This window comes from Musa acuminata, chromosome BXJ2-8, assembly GCF_036884655.1.
Source record: "Musa acuminata AAA Group cultivar baxijiao chromosome BXJ2-8, Cavendish_Baxijiao_AAA, whole genome shotgun sequence".
Taxonomy (NCBI): Eukaryota; Viridiplantae; Streptophyta; class Magnoliopsida; order Zingiberales; family Musaceae; genus Musa; species Musa acuminata.
The window spans coordinates 2,147,312-2,170,014 of record NC_088345.1 but is presented as its reverse complement, the minus strand read 5'-3'; the positions used below and the strand labels follow the sequence as shown (position 1 = coordinate 2,170,014).

At 39.1% G+C, this 22,703-nt stretch overlaps 3 protein-coding genes across 14 annotated transcripts; 2 read left to right on the top strand and 1 right to left on the bottom strand.

The window, feature by feature from the left end:
- Window positions 1-1,227: 1,227 nt before the first annotated feature.
- LOC135618615 (uncharacterized) lies at window positions 1,228-10,878 on the top strand. Of its 2 annotated transcripts, none has more exons than XM_065119643.1 (9): window positions 1,228-2,533; window positions 4,216-4,345; window positions 4,429-4,916; window positions 5,011-5,091; window positions 5,190-5,324; window positions 6,084-6,197; window positions 6,305-6,388; window positions 8,507-8,547; window positions 10,040-10,878. In XM_065119643.1, the coding sequence occupies exons 1-9, from the start codon at window positions 2,327-2,329 to the stop codon at window positions 10,158-10,160; spliced, it is 1,401 nt and encodes a 466-aa protein (XP_064975715.1). In that variant the 5' UTR covers window positions 1,228-2,326; the 3' UTR covers window positions 10,161-10,878. The 2 variants fall into 2 exon arrangements, with proteins under 2 accessions (XP_064975715.1, XP_064975714.1); XM_065119642.1 differs by having other exon boundaries at window positions 1,583-2,533; window positions 8,476-8,547.
- LOC108953663 (uncharacterized) lies at window positions 10,301-18,814 on the bottom strand. Of its 11 annotated transcripts, XR_010489070.1 has the most exons (6): window positions 18,511-18,648; window positions 13,742-13,792; window positions 12,203-12,265; window positions 11,080-11,443; window positions 10,854-10,971; window positions 10,301-10,592 (listed from the first exon to the last, which is right to left on the bottom strand). XR_010489070.1 is itself a non-coding variant. In XM_065119645.1 (4 exons), the coding sequence occupies exons 1-4, from the start codon at window positions 18,812-18,814 to the stop codon at window positions 10,570-10,572; spliced, it is 441 nt and encodes a 146-aa protein (XP_064975717.1). In that variant the 3' UTR covers window positions 10,301-10,569. The 11 variants fall into 11 exon arrangements, 1 of the variants encoding a protein (XP_064975717.1); XR_010489066.1 differs by lacking the exon at window positions 10,854-10,971; XR_010489073.1 differs by lacking the exon at window positions 10,854-10,971 and having other exon boundaries at window positions 11,189-11,443.
- Window positions 18,815-18,905: 91 nt separating this feature from the next.
- On the top strand, window positions 18,906-20,947 carry LOC135618616 (patatin-like protein 3). Its single transcript, XM_065119644.1, has 3 exons — window positions 18,906-19,922; window positions 20,210-20,272; window positions 20,373-20,947. Exons 1-3 carry the CDS (start codon window positions 19,035-19,037, stop codon window positions 20,688-20,690), a joined length of 1,269 nt encoding a protein of 422 aa, XP_064975716.1. The 5' UTR covers window positions 18,906-19,034; the 3' UTR covers window positions 20,691-20,947.
- The last annotated feature ends 1,756 nt before the right edge of the window (window positions 20,948-22,703 follow it).

The window sequence follows — 22,703 nt, the reverse complement described above, 5'->3', positions numbered from 1 at the left end:
TTTTGAGCTTGTCAATTTCTATTGTGAACTACATAATGAAAATTGTGTATTACTACCTCTATTTCGGAGGTTTTCGACCGCCCAAGTGATTGTCAAAGTAGATCGGTTTTGTGCAATTGTCAAGAAATTAGATGCATTTCACCAAACACTCAGATTACTTCTCTTCCATGAGCAAATTTTGAAGGATGCAGTGGGGTTGAGGGTTACTTTACTTTGGATCTCCCCAGTGCTGTCATTTTCTTTCTTTTTCTCTTCTAATGTCGACATGTCCACCCACCCAAACCTTCTCTTCTGCCAATAATTCTTCCCCATGTTCTCATGCTCACTCCCACTGACATAGTTTAGATGTTTCCAATGATCCATCATCATGCTGTCTGTGCACATATGGAGATTATTCTACAACAGCTATCAGACTCAACTATTGTATATGCACACATATATATATATATATATATATATAAATTGTTGGATCGACCTTTCACTACTTTTATACAAAGATGGTAAGACATCACATCGAGAAAAGAACAACATTACCATCATTGATTCCCTTGTGATCTCCTTTATACTTCATAAACATGTCAAGACATCACATCAACAAAAAAAACAAAGGACAACAATAATGCCATTCACTCCCCTGCTATCAAAATGTTGACTATGACTTAGATTATCATATAATATAATATGAAAAATTGGTGGTCTATGGAGTGGTATGGTGTTGTATAGTTGTTAGGTCAACTAATGTAGCTTGACATGCACATGATCTGATCAATTTTCATGACAATCCAAACCAATTGCTAAAGTTTTTATTCTTGTGAACTTGATTTCTTTTTTTTTCCTTTTCCTTACACATCTACCTACAATGTGATATTTTGTGTGGATAGGTGAAGCCAATTAGAAAGCTAAGTTGAATTGTAATCACAATCAACATAATTTTTTGAAGGAATTGACTTTGATCTACCAACTTTGTTTTGGTGATCGACGCGACTGCATATTAGTCATGAATTCCAATTTAATTAGAAAATTATTTTCATAAATTTTAATTTTGTTATTTTCGACATATTGTATTGCTATATGATATTTAGTGTGCATTTAAAATCATAAAAAAATTAAAAAAAACAACTGAGTTATGATCACACTCACCTTCGTTCTTTAAAAAATAAAAAATTATTATATTAAATGATGACGCCCTCACATGCATTCAAACTCGAGACTTATCACTTGTATAATAATTCACAGACAAATCGAATGTCATAAAAAAAAAAACTATATTTTAAAAGGTTCAAAGAGTTTGAATATTTTGAATTATTATTACTATCATACGATATTTTATTATTACATGTGATGCATATTATGTTATGTACTTAAAATAAGTCGGCCAAAAATTAAAAAAATAAAATCAATAATTTTCAAGCAAATCTATATTTTTAAAATGATAAAAGGATTTAATTGCTACAGAAAAAAAATTTAAGTTTATAAAGAAAATAAAAAACTTGAAAATTCACCAAAAAAAAAAAAGGAAAATGAATAATTTAGCACGGAGGAAACAGCTAACGCTCCCCCAACTCTTTGATCTCATCATCATCATCATTATCATCATCTCCTCTCCCTTTGTTGTCTCGTGCTGCCGACTCGATTATCTTTAACCCTTTACCCGCCACCGTCTACGCCTCCACTCTTCGCTTTTTGCACGAGCAGTGCCGGAGGCCGAACCAAAAGACGCAGAACACCCAGACAAAGTTGGGGTTTGTCGCAATCCCGTGTCATCATCTTGTGATTCTTCTTTACAAATAGCTTCTCGTAGAAGGAACATTGCATTTGGTCCTCGGCGTCCACCCAAGGTCCCCTCCTTCTCCCCTAAATCGTCGTTTATTTTCTTCTTCCCCTTCCCCCCGGCCGGGTTGGCGGAGAGGGTTAGGGGGTTGTGCGAGATGAGCTGGAGGAAGGAAAATCATCTTCCGCGGGTGAAGATGATTGCGGGATGGCGGAGGTGATGGAGGAGTCGTTGAGCTGAGAGATCTGCTCGATCCTCCAAGAAAAGTGGTTTCTGGAACAGTTATGACGATCGCCTATGGGAGTTGCTGAGCCAAATCTTGCTTTGTGTTGCAAGATTGCATCGTGGTTCTCGATGGGGCGTTCAGGTGATGTGGTTTTGGTTTTGGTTTTGTCTTCAAGGGGTTGTGATTAGCATCGTATCATTGTGGCATCAGCGGGCGGTAGTGAAGACTGGTTCAAGAAATCGTAGGAATGATGGATTCGATCTCAGAGGCAGGTCTTCGTGAGTGGCCGAGTTGCTGCGAGCTGCGCTGAGGAGAAACTCGTGTTTCTAATGGACCGCCACTGCCGGTTGGTTTACGGCTGGGTCACAGTTGCTCGAGGGTTTCTTTTCGGGTTGCTGTCGCGTTGGAGGGATTCTGTGGTGGGAGGCTTGAGGTCCCTGGTTACCTTGGGGACGACAGCTCTATTCATCATTTTGTGGAGTTGCTTCCTTTGCTCGACTTCTGTGACTTCGCTTGTTTATGTGCTTCTTAGTCTGGTTGGTTCTTGCCCTTGATATAACTTTCTGCAAAGGAAACCACTTTCTATTGTCATAATCTTGTTTTCCACGTTCTATTTGAAACAGAGCTGGTTATGTGATATGTTTTAGGTATTTGTATCTGATCACAGTTAGCTTCAAGTTCCATTCTGTCTCTTTTTGCTATCTACTTCTTTTAGTGTATATGGATTTCTTGGTTTATCTGGTTCTATTACTGGTTAGTGTTTATGATGTTGACAAAGTGGCAGGACATTTTGGCATCATCATCAGGTGCTACTCACTATTTGTAGGTGTGGTTTCCCCTCTCATAAATCACTTCCCTGCATTATATGGTCAAGTGGAAGTTAATACTGTTATGACCTGGATATTGGCATATGATTCCCTATATGGTTTAGTTGCTTATTCCATTACCTTGGCACTTTCGTTTTAGACTGTCTATTTTACAGTTTCACTACCTGACAGTAAGTATATGTTCTGTGCATGGAAGTTATAGTTTCAGTTTCCTTGATGTGGCTTATTTGGAACACTTATCACCTTCTTTTTTTGGGACAATATGTATGTTCATTTACGAAAACAGACAAGAAGGCATATACATATACACTTTGTACTTGCTTGAGACTAACATTGTAGAAATAGATGATATCCTTCTGATCAAGCTGTTGAATGTTGGAAATGCTTTACAATTATTATTGTTTTAGAAGCTAGATTGGAGCATGCTTGGGTTGAAACTGATTCATGAAATGGTTGTCCCTACCATCAGGTGGCTTACATGAATTTTATTGTTGGATACGTAGGGACATGTCAAACTTCCAGTATAATATCATGAATATCACAATAGGATCAGTATATTATATGTAAATTCATTTTTTTTTCTTTTACAAGATAGATGTTTCAACTCAAAATAGATTGTTTTTGTTTCGATTATAGTCTTCTATTGCAATGTCACTAAAGATTTGCACATTTACCTGCTACTGGGGTTCTGATGTCAACCCCATGAATCACAGATGGTTGATATCTATTCATGTATTAAAATATGCATAATGTTTCTGCATATAGTTATAAAATATGAAGTGAAAGGTGATGTTCTTTTTTGCTTTAAACCTCTTTTTAGAAACATCTTCTACCTGAAATATGTGGTTTCTTTATTTATTTAATACTTTATAAATATAAATATCATATATAGTCACTGTGTATGCAGATGGTTGTAGGAAACTCCAACCTTGTTATAGAAATTTGGAAACAAGTTATTTTCTACTTGTTGTATCTAGATGTCACTTTGAAGAAGCAATTATGAAGTTATCTAATTGATATTAATTCGTTTGATGACAAAATTCTGGCACACACGCTTGTTTTCTATCTGGTATCTGTAAGGGACTCATGGTTGTATGCTATCACTTCTTCCCCTCACTTCATCTCCTACTTTTAGCAATAGGATAGGATAAATTCAAAATATCCAGCCTGCTTTCTTTTTTGTTCTCAGATTAACAGTGAACTTCATTTCCTGCACTGTGCTTTCTTTTGTTCATTTGAGATCTTCTGTGTTTAGTATTTCACTAACAAATATATGCTCTTGCTTGTGAAATAGTCTATCAATATGGGAGAAGTAATTTAACCATTGGAAATTTTTATATGAGGAAGTCCAGTAGGTTCTGCTAAATATACATATAAATGTGTTTCATCAGGGAGCTGCTGCTGCTGCAATTCACTATTTGGGCTTCACACCTGGGCTCTTGATCGTTGGGTTTTATGGCATTTTGATCATGTGGATGTATGGCTATGTTTGGATAACAACAATGCTATTAATAGTTGGAGGTATGAAAATCATTTTACCCTGTTTAGGTTTACGTTAATCTCTTGCTAGATGTTTCTATTGAGGGGATTTTGTTTGTGTGCAGGTTATATGTTTTCTCTGAATCATGCACGGTTCTTGATTTTAATGGCAACTGCTTATGCAGTTTATTGTGTCAATGCTCACGTTGGATTGCATGGAGTTCTTTTGTCATTAAATATTTCTTTTATTTCCAATGACATATTGAATAAGTTGCTACAAGGATATGATGGTAATGGTAAAGGCATACATGTTAAAGAGCAAAAGGAACCAGAACAGGTTATAGAAGACTTTCTTTTTGACAGTGAAAATTCCCCTCTGTCTAAAGAGACTGAAGACGTGACATATTCTAAATCATCTTGCACAACACCCAAGGCATCAAACATGCCAAATACTCAGAAGGATGCTTCCTCTAGTAAGGTTAACATAGTGGACTTGACTTCGTTTGTTGAGATAGAAAGGATAATGAACAGCTCAAACCATTATGAAGTTCTGGGCTTTCTTAGGAATAAGAATGTTGATCCTAATATATTGAAGAAGGAATACCATAAAAAGGTCTGCAACTTGGCACAGAAATGTTGCTTCAGTTAAAATAGCCTTATCTGATGCATAGCATGTCACAAGTTAACTTGTGTCTATGAATTCCTAGGTCTTGCTTGTGCATCCTGACAAAAATATGGGAAATTCATTAGCTTGTGAATCGTTTAAAAAGCTTCGGTGTGCATATGAGGTAAATTATATCTAGAAAATAATTTTTTTCTTGGTCTCCTGAGTAATACAGAAATAATTCATGGTCTGATTTCTTTTTTCCATATGTTTATATTATAGTTTTTGGCTAATAAGCAAAAAGGAAAAAAAACTCAGGTTCTTTCAGATTTCGCAAAGAAGAAAAACTATGATGAACAATTGAGGAAGGAAGAATCTGGGAGAGTGTGTCACAGGTCTTCTGTAACATCTCAACAGGTATATATATCATGATGTATAAAACGTGTGGCACAACTTTGTCATTTTTTTATATTTTCAAACTTGTAGTTATAAATACATGTCCTATCAGCTCACATCCCATGCATTCAGTTTTTGTAGTACTGAATGCTAAAGTAGTTACTGTGTAATAAATGTTTGTCATGCATCTGAATCTGAAGGTCTTAATAGAATACGTTTAAGGTAGGTATCCTTGCATAGGAGATGGTCTTTAAAGTTAAACTATCCAAATGTTGCTCCCAGTTGCTTTGGCATGATGTACACCCATTCAAGAGTATTCTGTGCTTTTTGTAAACTTTATCAAAATTTATCGTGTAATTTCTTGATTCACCTATGACCCAACTGACCTGCAAAGATTCTTGATGAATTTGTTTAGCATAGAAACTACAGATTTTCTCTTGCTATTATGTATTTTTGGCAGTATTTCGTCAGAAGAACATTGTGAAGGAAGAACTTCTTTTTCGGGTTTGTGCCTTTTTTCAAGGAATAGTTAAGAGATGTGTTTATATATTTTTTGAGCATCATCTTCAATGTGGAACAACCAGTGTTGGGTGGTTATCTGACTAAATATTTGCTTCTATCCCCTTTATTTATGTTTTGACCCAGTGTGTGCATCTTTTATTGTCAAATTTTCACTTTGGAATGTCACTTTGGATTATTCTCTTGCCCTATGTACATTCAAACTAGTTATTTTGTGGGATCCAAAGTACTTGGCTATTATCTGATCATATCATACTACAGGGTGCGGTGGAGTACCGTTCTGAAGAATCTAGGTGTATTGAGTGCACAAAGTGTGGAAATTCTCATATATGGATATGCACTAATAGAAGTAAAGCCAAGGCAAGGTGGTGTCAGGTGAGACACTAATCTAATTTTAGACATGATTATTTTTGTTTACATCTTCACATGCGAAGAATGTTATGTGACCTTTGGAGTCTTATTATGATATTCTGTTAAATCAGGATTGCTCCCAATATCATCAAGCCAAAGACGGAGATGGGTGGGTAGAAAGTGGGTGCTCACCAGTTGTTATGCCACCTCGGAAGGTATTGTTTATGTTTAAGCACATATAGGTTTTCCTCTCTTCAGCATCACAGTTTTTTAGTATATTATATGTTAATTTTCTTCTTTACTTTGAGGCTTTTTAGGTGTTGTCAGTTATGCCTATGTTAAACAAAAACAATGGATGCTATATATTCTTTATAACTATAAGAATGCCTTTGTATACATCTCGACTGCCTTTATACAAATGAATATGGGATCATACTTCAGATATTAGTGTTGGAGAGTCAAGCTGATACATGTTGAACATATATGGCACTCAGGTGAAGATCTGGTGCCAAACTAGTGTGTGTTTTTTGGCTCATACCAAAATTCTGCTGGTTGATTCACACTGACCTGCTTTAACTAGTGTTTGAACTGTAGAAATCAATCTAGAGATGACCAAACATAGCTCAATCATTTATCAATCCAAATTGTGATCAGATATATCACAATTTCTGAGAACAACTGCCACACTGATCATGTTGTATTTGGCATGCTGCAAGAGCAGTGATTGAAAAAGGCACTCGGGCGAGGCGAGGTGAGGCCCGAGCGCCTCGCTAATCTCCCAGGCGGCGCGCTTCAAACAGACGCCGCCTGGGCGCTCGCCCAAGCCCAGGCGCTGGGCGCTTCGGGCGAGCACCTGGGTAAACCAAGGCGACCGAACCAGGATTTTAGGTCTGGTTCGGTTGGTTAGTTGGTTTAATCGAACCAACTAAACCGATATAACCCTTACCCAACCCTAACCCGCTGCCGCTGCCACTCCCGATCCCGATCTCGATCTCGCTGCTCGCCGCTGTCGCTGCTGGCAAATGCTGCCTCTGTCGCCGCTCGCGCCACCCGCTGCTCGTCGCTCCTGTCGTCGTTCGCCGCTGTCGCTGCTCGCAAACGCTGCCCCTGTCGCCGCTCGCGCCTCCCGCTGCTCGTCGCTCCCGCTCCCTTTCCCACTGCTGCCGTTGCTCGCCGCTGTCGTCGCTCGCCGCTGCTTCCTCGTTTCTCAGTCAGCAGGCTCAGTATACAGTATACTATTAATATTAAGTTTATTTGAAATAATTAATTTTCAATATTATTAATAGATTTTCTTCATTTAATAGCATATTTTTATTTAAAAATTTAAATAATTATATTTATTAATTATATTATATATTTTTATATTTTAGCGCCTCGCTTCGCTCGGGCGAGCACCTCGGGCGTTTTTGGACCTTGGCGCCTTTTGGCCCCTAACGCTTTTTAAATCACTGTGCAAGAGTTTTGTCCTAGAAACTGATTGGTGTAGTTGGTACCATGGATTTAATTTGAAGCCATTTGACAAAATTAACTAGATACATTACTTTACCCTTTTGTTTTGCCTTTTTCATGGAAAGAAAGAAAATCTTTTAGTGCTCTTGCCCAAGGATCGTAATTTCGTACCGTATCGATGTTTCGAGCATAGCTCGGTATGGTACGGTACAAAGTATCGAGCGATACACCCTGAGATATATATATATATATATATATATATATATATATATATATATATATATATATATATCTCAACGATGCTCCGTTTCTTCTCCTCGCGATGTCGCCGAGGCTTCCTCTCCCCTCGCGAATGAGAAGAAGTCCCCGACGATGCTGAGGCCTCGTCACCTCAAACGAGGAGTTGGCGACATCTCATCTGCGGCATCCAGCGAGGGAGGGCGACGACGGATCGGGATCATTGAGGAGAGCGACGTCGAATCTCTATGTTCTCCCTTTTATTTTCCCTCTTCTTCTCCCTCTTCTTTCTTCTCCCTCGGCTAATACCACCCGGTAGCAGGCGGCGATGGTCGAAATTGACCGTCATCGACCGATTTAGGGTGGTAACGAGGCGGAAGCAGCCTCAATCGATAGTACCACCCAATAGTGGGCGGTCTGCATACCGGTCTGCTAGCGGACCGGTATGTACCGCCCGGTACAAATGGTATTATTCGAAATTAAAATCCTTGCTCTTGCCCATGATTTTCAGGTGTCTATTAGTATAAAATGAATGAGACATTTTAGTTTTAACTGTTGGATCAAATGTTGCATTATGTTGTGAATCATTTTGGCTATGAATTTCTTGTCTTTTTAGGTTGAAATACCACGAGCTTTTGTATGTGCAGAGAGCAAAATATTTGATGTGTCCGAGTGGGCTTCTTGTCAGGTCAGATTTTTTTTTTAATGTTTTATTATCTGTTGCATTTTTTATGTTTTGTAAAATCATAAAATTTTACTTACATTTGATGGGTTCCTTTTACTTGAAGAAATATGCTATTGATGATTAGATTAGTAGTTATCGACCGAGTTGCATATGCATATTACCACTTGCAATTGGCTTTAATTTTTATAATTTAGTCAGTTGGTGTCAATCTGTCATGTTTAATAAAGGAGAACTGGAAAGTCGAAGGCGTTCAATGACAACAAAAAATCTATGCAGCTAATCCAAAGTAGTTGGCACATTACGGCTTGTTGTTGTTGAATTAGGGAGGTTGAAATTTTATTGAAGATTAATTCGTCCTTGGCCAAACTATAGTCTTGTCATTGTAGCTTTGGTGTAACATAAATGGTAGGTGTAAGCTTTCACTTATTATCGTTATATGGACTGCTCTTATACAATTTATTTTTTCTTTTGGAAAAAGGATCAATAATTGTTCAACCTGAATAGCAGCATGGTTATAAGATAGGTACTTTTTGACATCATAAAAGTGATTTAAAAGCCTGAATTAAGGCACAAAGAAGCACCTAATGATAACATTATCCACATTGAAATATGCCATGCTTACAAAAACTTGTTTAAGCATTCTGGTACCACATTTTTTATGTTGTCATATAAAGCTTGCTACCATTCTATTTGCACATTTTTCACTGGAACCAACTTTTATGTTCCAAGCAACAACTAATTATACACATAATAGCTGTTCTTCGTGTCCTTGTATGATGCACTGATTGTTGAATCTGTCCCAGTGATTGCTGCATGTTTAAGGATTGAGCATTATAACCATTAAAGTGTTACTTCAAGCAGTAGTCAACACAGATTATAAATTAGAGCCAGCTTTGTTATGCCTGCACTATGGTTGCATGGCCAGTCTTACAACATTTGTCTTGTAAGAAGCATAAATGAGTGTGGCACATGTGGTATTGTCTATATAAGAATTGAGAAGCCTAAGTAGTCACAAAGGCTTTCCAGAAGAGGCCTGAAGGAAGAGTGATTATTTTCTTAGCCCTTTGTGCAAAAGAAATCATCAGATGCATCAATATCCCTTTTCTGTCTTTGACTGAGATTACGGTAACCTGACCTAACGGAATTATGATAATTAACAATATAGTAGTTTGCTATGGAATAGTAATTGTACTCCAACAAAGCCACTGATATTGCTCTGTTTTTCATACAATCATGGTGAAACTCAGGTTATGCATTTTGCAACATGACCTAACTACTAGTTTAAGATTATTTAATTTGGCAAATCCAGGTAATGGAGAAGGAAATATAGGTCCTATATGGTTCATTCAGTAGGCAAAGCCTCAAGAAACTTAAGACCATATGTCTGTGATCATGCATTGACTTAAGAAACTTGCATGAATCATTGAAGAAAATATAAAACTGCTATAGTTTGTCTAGTCCTTTGCATATAACTTCTTGAAATCCTTGTTTGCAGGGAATGGAATGTAGGCCTGACACTCATGGGCCAACTTTTCATGTCAACATGGTTGGTTTGGACAAGACAGGGCTGCGATCCAATTCCTCCAGATATCCTTGGGGATTGGATGCTGAGATGATCGATTAGGATGATGAGTTTGAGCTGTGGCTTCAGCAGGCTTTAGCATCTGGCATATTCTCGGAGACTCAGAAACATAGAAAAAGCTGGCCGTTCAAGATTAACCAGAAAAGCATGAGACCATGGCGAAGATTACCACAATTGAAGATAATTAGGTGAATATTTAATTGGAAGAATTTCTTGTTTTGTCAATATTACAAAAGAAGAAGCACTAGAAGGAATATCGCATCAGCCAAATGATGAAGTCTCATTCTGAGTAAGCAGGCTTCTTGAGAATAGATGGACTAGAAGAGTGATTAGTTGCGCTAGATGAACTCGCCGATAGTTGAGCAATGTGTGGTCATATGACTTGCGGAGAAGGTCAATTTCTTTGTCATGAAATCTTAATGTGGAAAACGACGGGAAGGTTATCATGGTTTCGGCAGTTGTGACCCTGCAAAATGCGGACAATCGAATCAGAACACTGGAGAAGCAAAAGGAGAGTTTTTCTCCGCCATTCATATGAAAATTAAAAAGAAAAATGCTATAATGGGACAATCTGTAAATAAATTAGAGGCATGTTTTATTTAGGTTATCAATGTCCTGTCATATTTTCTAGAGTAGAAAGCTGATCTAGGGTAGGCAAACTTGTAAAGAAACACTGGTGATTGATGCATCAAGCAATTCACTTTATGTAGCATCTGTGGCAGATCACCTCTATTGCAACTACATTATATGACTGTCTATGCCTTCCATTTTTGCATCTAAACAGATTGGTATTTAGTCTTCTTTTGAAGGTTGGAGCTCTTTGCTTGCAGAGAGTGCCAATGGTTCTGTTTGAGTGTTTCTGAATCAGCTCATAATAATTGTTGAAGGAAATGGTCTGCAGAGAATTCTAATATCATGACTAGCAGCCAATCAATAAAAAAAAAAAAACTCACATGGCTATTATTATTGGATGATGGATTTTTCTCTTTTTCCAGAAAATGGAGATGATATGATTTGATGGTGAGTGAACTACACTATCACTTCATCAACAATCACCATCACCTCTCATGTGATTCTTGATTTCCACAGTAACTTTATGGTGAATGAACTTCATGATCACTTTAGCCTCTCTTGAGATACTTCAACAACAATAATCACTTGTTTTCAAGCTTGCCCCAAGCATAAATTGATCTCTCCATTTGTGGATTTGGCAGTGCAAATTTCCTAATGCTTGTCTTCAGTCCTGAAGGTGCCATACTGAGGTCAATATCAAACCTCCACAGAATGCAGTCACTGAATTTGGTGGAGCAAAGAACTCTGATAAAAAAATTATTCTGGCTTTATTATGAGCTATAATAAAAAACTCATAAGGAGACTTACAATGTGCAGATCTTACTGTGTATGACTCAATGCAATTTATCTTATGGGCTGAGACTCTCTTGTTAGAGCAGTGCAAAATGTTGTCTGAAGAAATGAACACACACAGAAGAACTGTCTTCATAGTTGTTTGTCATGTGACAAAGGGATAAGATCCATTTTATGCAACCAAACACCAACACTAGCATAAGCACCTAAAGACATTACTTCCAATTGAGCATGGATTCTCAAATGACACAACACATCTATGATATAAGATGGAGTCTTTAGTGACCTCTGTTTGTGAACTATTGAAAGGGCTCTATGAAATAAGATACCGACTTGCACTGTTCATGTGATATTCCATGGATAAAGATTGAAACTGATGGATTAACAAGAACGATCATTAAACTAAAGATTAGCATAGTGCATGAGGCTTCCGTCAATGTAAAATCTAAATGTGCGATCTTGACAATATATATATAAAAGGAAGTTCTTGCAAATTAAACTCTAAATGTCTGAGGAATAATCTTATCATGACATCAAAACTTTTCTGAGAACCGTCACATATTGCTACGCAGTAAGATAACAACATTCAAGTTGCACGAAAAAATAACAAAATCAAAGAAATTAAAGGTGCTCCATCTAGTGCATGTGTTTGGAAATTGTCATGGCATATCTTGAGACTTGATATCATCTAAGCTAAGCTAAGCTACTTACCTGAACTGCAAAAGCGTATCTGTATATACTTGCATTGGTTTCTCTCCTTGTTGAGTCTCATTCCTACAAAACCCAGTTAGAGACATGCCATGAAAGACAAATCAATCAAAAGAGGTTGACCACTCACCAATAGCTTTGTACAACAGTGACAACCACTCAATCATTTCTGTTGAGTGCTTTCTATTTCAGATGTCATTGTAAGACCATGCATCTATCACAGATAAAGCTAGAATAAAACTGTTGCATGCTTGATAGCCAGTAATTCCATGCATCACTCTCAGACACACTACCACCTACAGCTACATGCAACCTGAAGAACTACTGTCAATCATAACCACAACCACATCATTCAACAATAATTCATAGACAGGTGGATACAGTGACACTAACGAACCATAATGTCTCAACTATTTAAGATCGGAAAAATATATTCTATCAATTACTAAACCAAGAGCATTCAGTTCTCTTTCTTGTTGTTTTCAGTTCATACATAAAGAGATGTACAAGCAAACAAAACACGGAAAATTGAACAGTAAAAGGTTGTTTTCAGATCAGATGAAGAACTTGCAAATGTCTGGACAGAGTCATGGTATCATTAAAGAGACCAAACCAATGAAATCTTAGCTGCAGCTAGAACTGAGCTGTCTCATCTACTGCAATTAAGGCTGCCCAACACCTGTATGCTTTTGGGATGCATTGCTTGATGTGATTGTCTCATCTACCAGACATCCAAATCCACCTTCCCTGAAGGGGTGCCATGATTCTTTGACTAGATGAAGGTTATCATACAATTTGGAAGGGGCCCTGTGGGATGCTGCAGCTATTACATAGATTTGCAGAAGGTCTCCCATCACTTTTGAGAAGTAAATGATGACTGACAAGGAAACACAGAATAGAATACTTGGACTTGTCAAAAGCTCCAATTGTGATCAACTGGGAGTTGAAACAGACCAATCTGGAAATGCTATCAAAGTAATTACTTTGGATATTTGACATTTTTATATAATTCTTTGACCACATTTACCTTTTCTGCTCTAAGATAATATTTATAATTCAATCAAGGGCATTTTTTATCTTTTTTGTTATTTCTAGTAAAGCTTTCTTGGTTTTAGCCCATATCTTCTCATATTGACCAATTCTAATTCACCACCTATTCTTTCTAACCAGAGAATTTATAAATTTCTTTGAACATGTTTATACCATCTTAATCCGTATTCCCTTTACAAAGCTTATGCTCCACAGATGTTCTAGCATTGCAAGCTTTGTTTCTTGGGAAATTCATCTGTTTTTTATTGCTGAATCTGCTGATAAAAAGGTAATCAAACAAGAGGAGAATCCACAGAAATGATGTTTACACTTTAAGGTGTATGATCAAGAATATAAACAGTTATTCCTATATATCACCGACAGTAATAGAACACAACAATAGAGATTGACAAAACACATGAATGAGAACTAGCAGGGAAGACTACTTAATCTACCATTAAAAATGCCAAATCAAGGAAAGAGCTCTATAGAAAATTGAGGTCAGAATATTACTACTTGTTCTTTGATTCTCTGAGCCGCAGTTTCCTCTCAGAAATGATGTCCCTGAAATAGTTCAGATTAGTTTAACCTTACTCTGCGAAAATAGTTGACATGGCAGCCTACTGTTCTTGCAAGGAAGTCCCATCACCATCGAACATTATGAGCTACATTTTCGGATAAAGCTCATAAATGTTCATGCATGCTGCTGATAAAGACCATTCAAGGGACGACTAAATATTACCTTGGATTTATCTTGTTCTATCTCACCTCGATGCATGTACAAAAGATTCACAGAGTACCTCAGTAACAAGAATACATGGATGTCGAATGAGAAAATTGATGGACATTGTATAATGATTAGTTTTGTTCATAGAGTATGTAAAACTAGCAGATAGAGTGTCAATCCTTCGAAATTATAATGTTTAAAGTGATATGCTGATGGGCTCCAACCAACATGCACCATCTCAGAAAATATCAGAAAATCTTGGAAAAGCAAGATATCAGACTAGAAAGATGACTAAAAAAGCTGCAGAAAGCCCTGGCAATGGCAGTATCCATAGATGTCATTAGTGCAATCTATCAGATAACATAGGACAAAGGATTCTTGAACATTGTTCACATTACACACACACACACACACATATATATGTGTATATACATGTATGTATATATGTGTATGTATATGTATGTATATATGTGTATGTATATGTATGTATATATGTGTATGTATATGTATGTATATATATATATATATATATATATATATATATATATACATACATATATATGTGTATGTATATATGTATATATATATATATACATATATATATATATATGTATGTATATATGTATATATACATACACATATATATGTATGTATATATGTATATATATGTATATATATATATATACATATATATACATATATACATACATATATATACATATATACATACATATATATATATATATATATACATACATACACACACACACACACACATATATATATATATATATATATATATAGAGAGAGAGAGAGAGAGAGAGAGAGAGAGGTTAACTCCTGCTGCCACAGACAATCAAACATGATATACTGGAACTTGCAGTAACTACATTTATTTCTCCCAAGCAAATTGAATTGCCTGGTTGATGCCACAAGCGTTGGTTGGTGGGTTGTCATCAAGAGCACTAAAAAATGTGTCCCCATGGGGAAGTGATGCCCTAACCGTACTGCTGCACGGCCATGGTCCTTTCATCCTTCAGGATGTAATCCATAGACAACATACATTCTGGGAGCAGTGTTATCAAGAATCGACCAATACTAGACTGATGTCACATAATGCAACTTCCAAGAATTTACGTGCACAGCATCTGCCTTTGTTGTTAAGAATTTATATCATATCATTTTCATCCCAATAAATTGGTATTAGCGACAACAATGGTTACCATGATAGAACACAACCAAGGACATAAAAAAAGGATGATCGAAGAAAAGAGCTTTCCTGTGTAAATTCCCCAAAGATGCTCAATAGTACACCAATTAACATGAATTAGAAGAAATGTCACTTTCAGTTCAGATCACTCTCAAAGGACTAATTCTTCTGTACAAGTAATTACTGGAAGAACTCATGTTCATTGGATTCTTATGCCAGACAGTGAGCTACTAATGTTCTTGATGCCATTAACTTGTGTCCTAATAAGGATTAGTTTAGATTATGATGTACATGCTGGCAACTCTTCCTTCTACTTTCTTTGGGCAGTGCGTTTATAGAATAAAGATAAGGTTAGGTAAACACACATCATAAGATCCTTGAAAAGGTCAGATCAGTTCAACTTTATTAATTGGTTCTACCTAATCATTCTTTCTGATAGAGAATTTATACCCTGTTTAGCTTGCAAACTTTGTGATGGTTTACATTGAAAGGTGCAGTCATGTCCAGTGGCGATCTGCAACAGTAATATGAAGAACGAGCTGCTAAATTAAGCTGGTAGAAGTTCTGATAACTTCTGTAATCCTGCATTTAGCTTGGAAATGCAATTTAAAGAATGATCTCATGCTCATGCTGACACTTGAACTCTAGAACATTTAATAAGTATGGCTTTCATCTCAGACTCAAAACTTTATACAGTAACTAATTAGTGAAAATAATTTTGATTATATTGTTATCAAATCTGTTAATTATTTAACTACTGGCTTATTCGATTACTATGTTGTACAGAGTAACTATCTTGTTTTTATTCTTAGTAAAAGATGACATTTGAACTTAATTACAAGTAAAAATGGATATGTAACTATATGACAATGTGTTCTTAATATAGATTTTCGACCTAGCACCTCCTATCTTTCTTTGTTTTATTTTTCATACTATAGAAATTTTATTTGTTTGTTTGAAGCATTTAGATCTCATTGGCTAGGATAAAGTTACAATCACCCCAGCTTGTTTAAACATGAAACTTTTTAGTTTATCTCCTTAAATCCCTTAATGAGTGTCACATTTATCCTCTGGGGTTTGACATTAATTTTTCAATTGATCTCTTTTAGTCCTTTAATGAATTTTACCTTTATCTTCCAGGGTTTATCATGTGCAGCTCTATTTTCTTGCTCTCACTCCATGGTATCAAAGTCGAGGATCGATAGACTTGATCTGATATCATGATGAAGTATAAGGCAAACAAATAAATAGGATTGCAAGTTCCACAAATCCTATTATACCCGATTAAAAGGATTTATCTATGATATTTATTAGATTTTTTTTAATGTTTTGAAAAGCTAAATGATCAGAATAGAATTTTGTTTGGTGGGAGTTTATTTCTTTTCTCACAGACTAAGTTAGCTATGTTCCTTACTAATAGAGATGATATCTTCTAATCCTTTATTGAATGCTATATTTGTACTCATATAATCTCCATGCCTCTACATAAAATGGGGGATGCAAACTTCTTTTTCCTCAAGTCTTATATGATGGGACCACCTAATTTACTGCTTGATTTGGACCTGACCTCTGCCCCACTGGGATGCAAACACAAACTAGTCATATCAAAATAAAAATTCAGAAAAACTGACACCTAAGCATCTAAAAATTACCATACAAAATATATATTTTTTTCTTCTCATTCACTAAGGAAATTATTGTCTTATTTGGCTCTCAGATAACTTCATGTTCCTCCTTGAGAATCCAATAAAGATTTAGAATTTTTCCTCAAACTTGTTTAGTTCTACAGTCAATGCAATAGGTATGTACTGGTCTTGACATTATTTATGGTCTATTGACTGCGGATGAACCTTTATCAACATTCTCTATTTGATCATGACGTATCTATATCTATTCTATTTTCTCTTTATATACATGTAAAACAAATTTGAGTTGAGAGAATATAAGGCTTTACTTTCATGTTAAGTGGACAAATCAAAACTTTATTATTAAGCCATATGTCACTGCCAATTTAAGATAAACAAGTCTAAAGTTAGATCTATATCTCTGTCGTACCTCTACCTGTATCTAAGGACTAATCTCTCATGTTTCTTTCCTCCTATTGTTCTCCTTTCATCTTTCTCTCTCTTATCTCATATCTTAACAGCCAACTACATAAATGCATGTTGTTCATGTAATTGACTAGATCCTTGAGTTTGATCTAAGGTTTTCTATAATCGGTTTCATGTCAGCTAACGTACCTAACTAAAACACTTCTTCAATGAGATGATGATTGAGAAACATGAGGGTAGAGAAAAAAAGGAAAAGGTACAATAATTAATGAAGGAAAATGCCACGAACAAGAAGATTAACACATCATGAAGATAAATAAATAGATAAACATGTTATTGGAAATATTTAACAAGTTCTTGATGGCCCCGTGTGCTGCCAAGGGAATTTCTTTAGAAGTAGGAGGAATAAGGTGGTTGGTTCCTCATTTTTTTATCATACAATGCTTTGCACCAACCCTTCACATATCTAACAAAGTAGCCTTTCTAAACTATTTTCAATCCACTCAAACCTAACGCTCGATCACACGTTCAATGCATCAAAGAACAGAGTACGATCCATAATGTCGAAGGATTGGTCAATGAGACAGATATGAGACGAGCAGCATTTAGAATGGTTATGAGAGCATAATGTACAAGTTGGATCATGAAGTCAGTTGCGTGATAGAAAGAAAATTTTGGAGATACAGAAGTTGTCATGGGGGTGTTCAGATCATTCACAAAGGGAACATTGTTCTTTTTAATACTCAATTTGGATAATACCAATTTGCTGGTGTGCCAAACTGTGGCATTATCCTAATATCCTTATTGTTTTGCCCCCCATCAACCCCTCCAAGAAATGACTAAGGAAAAATTCTTCTTTTAAATTGTCAATTTGGATCATATCAATTCACTGGTGTGCCAAAATGTGGCAGTATACTAATATTCATGTTGTTTTTGCCCCCCATCAACCCCTCCAGGAAGTGAAGACTTTGCCTGACACCACATCACATGATTCCTTCCAACAATTGGAGATCAAGCACATCAAATTTGTAGCATATATATAAGCATTTTCCAACTATCTGGTTCCCTATGTCATAACATAATTACTAATTAAGATCCATGTTCTTGTTGATCACAAATGTCAAAATCAAGACTAAACCAATGTAATCTAACTTGTTAATCATTATGTTTGATTTATTAATTGATTTCGTTGGATGCTTTTGACTAACCCTAATCTAAAACACATGCTATTATTGTTGCAATTGTTAATTGGGTAAAGTCGATCCAAATGCACATGGAATGAGCACGTACTCACCTCTCTCCTCTGTGCTTTGTCGTTTTACGGTGACCGGAGAGCGCGATGCGAGGCCACGTTGCGCAACTCGTCGGCTGTGTCTCGTCTTCCGCCGACACATCCCTCCGATCCGCCGATCTCGTCCGTCCGATCGCAAGGGTTCGCCTGCCGAGGCCGTCGGTGGCTGACTCCGGGTGGACCTCCCGCACGTGCGGACCCTCGCCGATTCGTAGCCGGATCCCCTCCACCGACCCCCTCCCCCCTTTCCTCCCACCTTCCGCGGCGCATCTCCCCACTCCCGGATCCTCAGCCGTCGGCTCCACATCCGACGGTCCCCACCGCACCTCGCGAAGGATCGCGGGCAGCACCCGCTGGGACCAGGCCCACGGGGCACCGCTAACGTGCGCCGGGTTCCCCGGCCTATTTAAGCGACGCGATGCGGCTCCGCGCTTCCTCAAGTCATCCGCCGCCGCACTACGAGATCTCTGCCCTGCTTCAGCAAATAATTCGATTCGGTTCGGTTCAATTCGACCCGGTTCGGTTCGATGGCGATCGTGGATGCCGACAAGCTCAGTTACGAGATCTTTTCCATTCTCGAGAGCAAATTCCTCGGCTTCGACGACCCGAAGAAGCATGTCTTCCCCTCCTCCTCCGCCGCTTCCCCGCGGACCCCTTCGGGCGCCGGCAGGGTCCGGATCCTGTCCATTGACGGTGGCGACCGCCCATCTGACAGCCTCCTCGCCGCGGCCGCTCTCACTCGGCTGGAATCGTCCCTCTGCCTCCGCTCCGGCGATCCTTCTGCACGGATCGCCGACTTCTTCGACGTCGCCGCCGGGTCCGGCTCTGGCGGCGTCCTCGCTGCATTACTCTTTACGAAGGGGTACGACGGCCGCCCCCTGTTCTCCGCCGCCGACGCCCTGCGACTCCTCCTTGCCGAGAGTCGCCGCCGCGTTGGGGGCTTCTCCGCCAGGAGGGGCCTATTTCGGGGGATATTCCGGCGATCGGGGGGCTTGTTCCGGCGGATCTTCGGGGAATCGACGCTGAGGGACACCGTGAAGCCGGTCCTGATCCCGTGCTACGACCTCGCGACCGGGGCGCCCTTCGTCTTCTCGAGGGCGGACGCCGTGGAGGCGGACGCGTACGACTTCCGGATCAGGGAGGTGTGCGCGGCCACGTGCGCCGACGCTGGTGCCACCGCAGTGGAGCTGCGGTCGGTGGACGGGCGGACGCGGGTCGCCGCCGTGGGCGGCGGTGTGGCGCTGGCGAACCCCGCGGCGGTGGCCATCACTCACGTTCTGCACAACCGGCAGGAGTTCCCATTCGCCGTCGGGGTGGAGGACCTCTTGCTCGTCTCGCTCGGTGCCGGCGGTAGCGCGCCCGCGTCGGGTGCGGCTGAGCTCGTCAGGATCGCGGGGGAGGGCGTCTCCGATATGGTACGTACGGCGGACCCCCCCTCTCATTCTCTCTCTCTTCGCTTACCCTCTTTCCCGCCTGCTTGGAATCATCGGTGGAGAACTAATCAGGACCGTCCGATTGATGGAACTCTCTCTAAATCGAATAATTGGACGGCCAAGATTATATCGCTCAACCAAGCGAAATGCAACCCATCCGAGCCTCAAAATCGAATAATTGGCTCGCACATCATAAATAAATAAACAAATAAATAAACAGTTAAAGAAGGCAAAATGGACGGCTTATAATCTTCGTTCATCTTAATCAGGTGGATCAAGCGGTGGCGATGGCGTTTGGACAGCGTAGAACAAGCAACTATGTGCGCATCCAGGTACTATTTTGTGACTTGTAAGAGCGATCCGTCTGTTAATTACGGCAATTCTGTCTGTACTCAGCGTGGACTCACTGCCATTCGATCACTCTTTTTCCAGGCTAACGGATTCGCGTCGGGAAATTGCATTCCGAGGACGAGGAATTCGAGTCGGTCGATGGAAGCGGCAGAGGAGCTGTTGTCGCAGAGGAACGTGGAGTCGTTGCTCTTCAGGGGAAAGAAGATATCCGAGCAAACTAATGCCGAGAAGCTCGAATGGCTCGCCGGTGAGCTCATCAAGGAGGACGAGAGGAGGAGCAAGTGTCCGATTCCGACGGTGATTCCGAAGCACGTGATGACGCCGAGAACGTCGTCGGCGACGACCATCACCACCGTGACGACGGCGTCCACGGGATCGTCCACGTCGCCGGTCCACTAAATTCCGACAACCGTCGAAGTGAATCTGAAACTCATAAATAACCGCTTGTGTATTTTTACTGGTTTTTTTTTTGTTTGATTTCCGTATTAGAGAGCTTAACATGGGGAGTTAGCTCAAGTTTGACTCAATCTGCCTTGTGGCTTAAGATTGAAGGGATTGGATTTCACAAACAGCATCGCAGCTTGTGATTTCTTTTGCTTTCTTTGATCATGTATATATTAATTAGAGGGTGAATCAATGCTAAGATTGTTTCTTTATGACATACGACTGTTCCTTTCTTTCACAATGCTATTCTATCTAGAATGAATCCTTCTTGTGCTTAGCCTTGACATTAGTTGCTGATGAAGAAGAGCATTGGATGCATGCTCCATCAATCTCATTGACCTAAGATTAAGAAACACTGATCTATTAGTCAACCAAGGTTCACTGAGATTCCACAGCTACTATATATATCTATATATATCCTACGGTAGCAAACACATGCATGCATGTGGGGGACATCAAACATACAGTGCAGGGAGAACCTGCATCTCTGTTGATAGAGAGCTGTGTCTTAATGTCTCTTAGCATGGAAGGTGGATACACTAAAGAATCATGGCAGCTAGCAGCTTCTTCAAGAACATTGATTTCCTCCGTATCTAACTTCTCTGACTTGAAGACGTATACAGCATATGTTTAGGTTATCAACCATATTCTTTACATGTTCGATCGAGAGAGAGTCTTCCTTTTCCACTTGTGCACTGTGAGTTCAGCTTGCAGACAGCATACTGCAAGCTTGTCATCATCTTTTTCTATGTGTCATTTGTTGTGTTGCAGCTCCACCATCTGTTGTATAGAATGCTGTGCAGATAACAATGAGATTGCCGAAGAACTTTCCTGGAAGCTTAGCTTGGACTATTTCTGTTGAGATTCCACAGCTAATGACCACATGCACAAGATGAATATCCATGCGTGTGATCCAATCGACAACAAGATCTGCATGCATCAGTACTTGGTATCGGTTTTCTTATGTTTCTGAGCCAAGGTGGTGGTGCTGCAGTAGCATATGAGGAGGAGGATGACACTACTTATAATCTAATATATATAGCTCGACAGCTTAAGAGTTTGTCTGGAAGCATATGCTATGCTGCACACATTTTACCATATTTATGTATCTCCCTTCTCATTTTACCCTTTGCCAAAACTATTCGTAATTGTTCACCAATAGAATCTTTGTACATGCAAAATATTAGCTGATAAATATTTAGCCGAGACTATATTGGCAATGATTCTCAAGTCCACATCATGTCAATGGAAAAGGCTGCTGAAATGTATAAAGTAAAGCTGCCCTTCTACTGTTTATGAACACTGGTACAGTCAATGATGAGGAGTTGCAAAATCTGCAAGGAGTGGATGAGCACCTTTCTGTCTGCTGCAAAGTGAAGGCACCATGAAACTCCATCCAAAACATGAGAACTGTGTATGTAATGATTCTTCACCCTTCCATCACTTTTCGGCCCACTTTTTGTGGTGATGGATGAGTGGTTTGGGACAAGCTTTTTCTCTTTATGATGGGCCATCGGACCACCATTTCCCAGTGGTTCTCAACATTGACAACAAAGATTATAGAACTCGTCTGAGTATCCTAATCGATCTGAAGTGTTGACGAGTCGTCAACTTCTTGTTTGGCCTTTCACAGGAGGCTTCAAACTCAAGAAACTAGTTTTTATCGCATCTGAAACTGCAGTGCAGAGATGATGAACTCGGCACATCAACCTTTTACCTTTCTTCTCTGTTGGTGGATGGAACAACGGGAGGCGGTGATGCGTTCTCTTGTGGTGTAAACAGTGTCTGATGGTTTGCTCTGTCCTTTCTCTCTGTAAGGTGGGTCAAGAAAGCCACATGACTTTTATTAGGTGAACTCCATTGGAGCCTTCACAGCATTGGAGCCTTTGGTGTCGGTGACGAATGGAAAGCATCCTTCTACGGTTTCCTCATCGTGGGTGACACTTGGGAGTCGCCTGAGCCGTCGAA

What these genes read in the sequence shown, in the direction of transcription:
- LOC135618615 (XM_065119642.1), top strand. Translation starts at nt 2,327, where the DNA reads ATGGACCGCCACTGCCGGTTGGTTTACGGCTGGGTCACAGTTGCTCGA. An exon ending in AATGCTATTAATAGTTGGAG is followed by an intron (nt 4,346 to 4,428) that starts GTATGAAAATCA and finishes GTTTGTGTGCAG; the next exon opens with GTTATATGTTTTCTCTGAAT. An exon ending in CCAAGGCAAGGTGGTGTCAG is followed by an intron (nt 6,198 to 6,304) that starts GTGAGACACTAA and finishes CTGTTAAATCAG; the next exon opens with GATTGCTCCCAATATCATCA.
- LOC108953663 (XM_065119645.1), bottom strand. Translation starts at nt 18,814, where the DNA reads ATGTGGAGCCGACGGCTGAGGATCCGGGAGTGGGGAGATGCGCCGCGG. An exon ending in AGAGAATCAAAGAACAAGTA is followed by an intron (nt 12,266 to 13,741) that starts GTAATATTCTGA and finishes TGGGTTTTGTAG; the next exon opens with GAATGAGACTCAACAAGGAG. An exon ending in GATACGCTTTTGCAGTTCAG is followed by an intron (nt 10,593 to 12,202) that starts GTAAGTAGCTTA and finishes CGCATTTTGCAG; the next exon opens with GGTCACAACTGCCGAAACCA.
- LOC135618616 (XM_065119644.1), top strand. Translation starts at nt 19,035, where the DNA reads ATGGCGATCGTGGATGCCGACAAGCTCAGTTACGAGATCTTTTCCATT. An exon ending in GGGAGGGCGTCTCCGATATG is followed by an intron (nt 19,923 to 20,209) that starts GTACGTACGGCG and finishes CATCTTAATCAG; the next exon opens with GTGGATCAAGCGGTGGCGAT. An exon ending in GCAACTATGTGCGCATCCAG is followed by an intron (nt 20,273 to 20,372) that starts GTACTATTTTGT and finishes CTCTTTTTCCAG; the next exon opens with GCTAACGGATTCGCGTCGGG.